Source organism: Lactuca virosa, chromosome 5, assembly GCF_052849685.1.
Source record: "Lactuca virosa cultivar CGN04683 chromosome 5, Lactuca_virosa_CGN04683_v6, whole genome shotgun sequence".
NCBI lineage: Eukaryota > Viridiplantae > Streptophyta > Magnoliopsida > Asterales > Asteraceae > Lactuca > Lactuca virosa.
This window is the reverse complement of record NC_136430.1, coordinates 356,941,978-356,945,677: the sequence shown is the minus strand read 5'-3', so window position 1 is coordinate 356,945,677 and position 3,700 is coordinate 356,941,978. Positions and strand designations below refer to the sequence as shown.

The 3,700-nt window shown below is 33.6% G+C and overlaps 1 protein-coding gene across 1 annotated transcript; it reads right to left on the bottom strand.

Moving 5' to 3' along the window:
- Positions 1 to 1,415: 1,415 nt before the first annotated feature.
- LOC145111266 (exocyst complex component SEC10a-like) lies at positions 1,416 to 2,176 on the bottom strand. Its single transcript, XM_079047561.1, has 4 exons — positions 2,095 to 2,176; positions 1,762 to 1,935; positions 1,619 to 1,672; positions 1,416 to 1,538 (listed from the first exon to the last, which is right to left on the bottom strand). The coding sequence occupies exons 1-4, from the start codon at positions 2,143 to 2,145 to the stop codon at positions 1,527 to 1,529; spliced, it is 291 nt and encodes a 96-aa protein (XP_078903687.1). The 5' UTR covers positions 2,146 to 2,176; the 3' UTR covers positions 1,416 to 1,526.
- Positions 2,177 to 3,700: the final 1,524 nt, after the last annotated feature.

Sequence of the window (3,700 nt, the reverse complement as noted above, 5' to 3'; positions counted from 1 at the left end):
ATGTAACAAAGTTAATGTTTTTTACTATACTATGTAGCTCGTTATATAAACAAGTAAAAGATTGGACTATGAAAATAGCTTTGACTGATTAAACATGTATCGTTGACCATTGACTTGGACTAAAGCAAAGCCCTGCCCACCCACCTTCTCCAACTCCAAAATCATGAGGTGATACTGAAAACGTAAGCCTTTCCACATCTGAAAATGTATAAGAAAAATTAGATAAATTTATTGACTTGAATGTTGATTATACATCAGATTATTCATTTGGAAAGACCAATAATTAATGTTTACTCGAACTGAAAAAGAAAAGAAAAAGATGGTGGAAATGAATATTGGCAATCTCAAGATTTAAATAGAAATTAAACAATTCAATAGCAAAAATATAAAAAAGAACAAAAAAAATGGTACCTTTACCATCGATACCCAATCTGGAAACAATGAGATGTCCATATGAGTCAACGCTTCCCAATATTAAGCAGTCAGAGCCTGCAGATGTGGGATCACATAATATGAAAAATATTACGCATAATGAAATCAAACATTAACATTTAGGCACCACAGTACAAATAAATTAGACTAAATTATGCATTATTTATGATTTATGATATGCTAGTAGCTCAGTCTATGAAGGGTAAATGAAATGGGAGAATTAGAGTATTAGATTATAAATATGGATATTTTATCTAGCAAAAAAAAGTGAAAAATGATTTCATACATTAAGATTTCATACAATAATACATCAATGCACATTAATCAAACATTCAAAGTTACACCAATTTAAAGATGGGACTACTTAAATAACAACAAGACCCTGTCAAAGCTTACCTGAGTTTGTTCAAGCAAAACCTTATGCATACATTTGTAGGCGATGATCAGGAACGATGCTCTCATCTGGTGATTTATAATCGGTTGCTTTTTGTTCGGCTGAAAGCAAACGTTCCACCTACACACACAGATATTTGATTAGAAACAACTTTAAAAGATTATATTTTTATGGAAAATATAAATAATAGAAACTCGGTTTCAAGAACAAACCTCGGTCATAACTGTCTCGATGCACTGTTGGAGGCCTTTATAGGCAGCACCCTCTACACTGGACATAGATGTTGCAATTTCTTCACATGATGCAGCATGTGCACCATCCACAATGTTGAACGATAGCCACACTGCTTCCACAACGTTGTACAGCAACCATGAAAGATCTAAAACTGCTTCCACCAGCAGCAGCAGCAGCTTCTGCCTACATCATAATTCATGACTCTCATCTCCTTTCAAATACTTATATATATATATATATATATATATATATATATATATATATATATATATATATATATATATATATATATATATGTGAAATATAATATATAGTGTGTACGAATATTGAAAAAGGCTTACAGCAGAAGCTGCTGCAGCAACCACTCTTCTACTAACACTGGTGCCTAACACAAACCTCTCCCTCAAAGCTGCAGCCTATGTGAGGCCATCTCTGGCTCTTTCAAGCCCCTCTGTTGTATACTGAGTTACTGACTCACCTGCACCACAAAACATAATTACATTATATGCATATGCATATGCATATGAGGAAGGGAAGTAGATACAATCTGTAACTTACTTGGTCTAGAAGGCAAGTGAAGAGGGTTTTCACATTGGTTGCAAGATTACCAGGCTGTACACAGACAATTGAGTAAAGGGAATGTAAGAATCTTGTGAAGTATCCAAGATTCATATATAAAATAAAATTTGTTTTTGTTTTACCTGAGGTGATAACAAAGTGCATCTGGAAATTGCTTCTTCATTCCAGCGCACAAACTCTGTGACAACTGTAACAGAGATTTGCTGGTGGGAAGATGATATCGAAGCACCTTTTGAACGTCCAATTGACCCTGTTGACTCTCCCGATAGCTGGCTTTCAGAAAGCAGTTCCTCCATCTGTATGCGATAATTCATCAAGGTATAGCAGGAGATATATATATATATATATATATATATATATATATATATATATATATATATATATATAGAGAGAGAGAGAGAGAGAGAGAGAGAGAGAAAATGTATGTGTGTGTGTTGTAAGAAAAAGAAAAAAACCTTTGATTTGTAGAGTTTTATTAAGGAAGCTTGCTCGTATTCAATGTACATATCTTTGTGATCAATGAATAGAGATTCTGTCAGGCCTGTAGCAACAACAAAAGGTATATCAGGACATTAAAAGTAACCAGAAGTTACTTTTAACTTACTATATGAAAATGTCAGGGCTGTCTTGTTCTATCTAATGTCTTAAATGGCCCCTTAATAAGAACACAATTGAGGAAGCTTATGAACCAAAATTTAACTTACTATGATTACTAATGGGCCAAAAAAAGTAGACATGGACTGAAACTTTATGGGACAGCCCAAAATGTCCAGTTTTACATTTTTAGGAAAATGAAATTCCTTTACTAAAAGTAGATTTTGGGAGCGAGTAGATTTAGAATACCATTTTAATGCCAATGGATTTCATGAGAAGAACCACACCATCAACCGAAATTTTTAAGATTTCAGCAGTAGAAAAGTCAGGGAATATGTTGTTGAAGACAGCAGAAGAATAGAGACGATAACAGTGGTCAGGTGCTGTTCTTCCAGCACGCTGAGCTGCAGATGCTTTGCTTATCCCATTCCAAGGATTATAACTCTTAAACCTTTCCCTTCCTTCATATCCAGGAAGCATCGCATACAGGGGCAAAACCGTCAATGCACCAGGGGACCCATCATCCTTCTTTTCCTTTTCCTTTGATGAATCTGATTGTTTCAGATCAGATTTACCTATATAGATAATATTTAAAAAAACATTAAAATATTAGTAAGTTATAACTTATAATAATAAATAAAGAGAGAGTTGAAATGGAATCATGGAATCATGGAATCATACAAGAGCAATCTCCTGCCCTAGATCTGGATGCCTAGGAGCAATTATGGCAAGAATATTGATGTGCTTTTGTATTAAGGCTCTATGAACTGATACCATTACTGTAAAAAAATGATCAAAATGTACTACCACTTTTGTTAAAAGAATGTTGAAAGTTTTAGTATTCAGTTGAAAACTAATTGCCTGAATATTGCTCTTGAATAGAACAAAAGTATAAAGATTTTATAACAGAGATGTGAATTCAAGAATGAAGTAAAGGAGATCATACCAATGGAACTATGAGTGAAAATTTGGATAGCATCAATTACTGGTGTTGACAATGTTAGCATAACCTGCTCAAGGAGATGAAAGAAAATAGGTTAAGTTGAATTCATAGATTTGAAAAACAAAAGTGAATGAAAAGGTAAAGGTAAATTATATTTATACTAACACCATTTGCTGAGGCAATAAGAAAAAGATTTGGCCATACTTCACTTTCTACTAGCACAAGTGCATATGGCTTCCAGTATTCAAGAAAAGCATTCACAGCAGCAGGTGTATTAACTGGAGCAAACTGAATTAGGGTTCAATAATCATGAATGGAACTGAATTCATACAGAAAGTTAGCAAATGTAACCTGTATCATGAGATATAAACATATATATACCAGATATATGACATCACAAGGAAGAAAAGTATTTAGTTGTCGTCATCAAAATAGTTAAGTACTCTTCTTGTATCGTTGAATTATGTGTTGTAAGCTCTTGCATACTCTTCATCTAATCCTCACTATCCTTTATTTCAGCTACT

Coding starts and splice junctions, on each gene's coding strand:
- LOC145111266 (XM_079047561.1), bottom strand. CDS start 2,145: ATGTACATTGAATACGAGCAAGCTTCCTTAATAAAACTCTACAAATCA. Junction 1,936..2,094: donor TAAAACTCTACAAATCAAAG/GTTTTTTTCTTT, acceptor TATCGCATACAG/ATGGAGGAACTGCTTTCTGA. Junction 1,673..1,761: donor GCACTTTGTTATCACCTCAG/GTAAAACAAAAA, acceptor GTCTGTGTACAG/CCTGGTAATCTTGCAACCAA.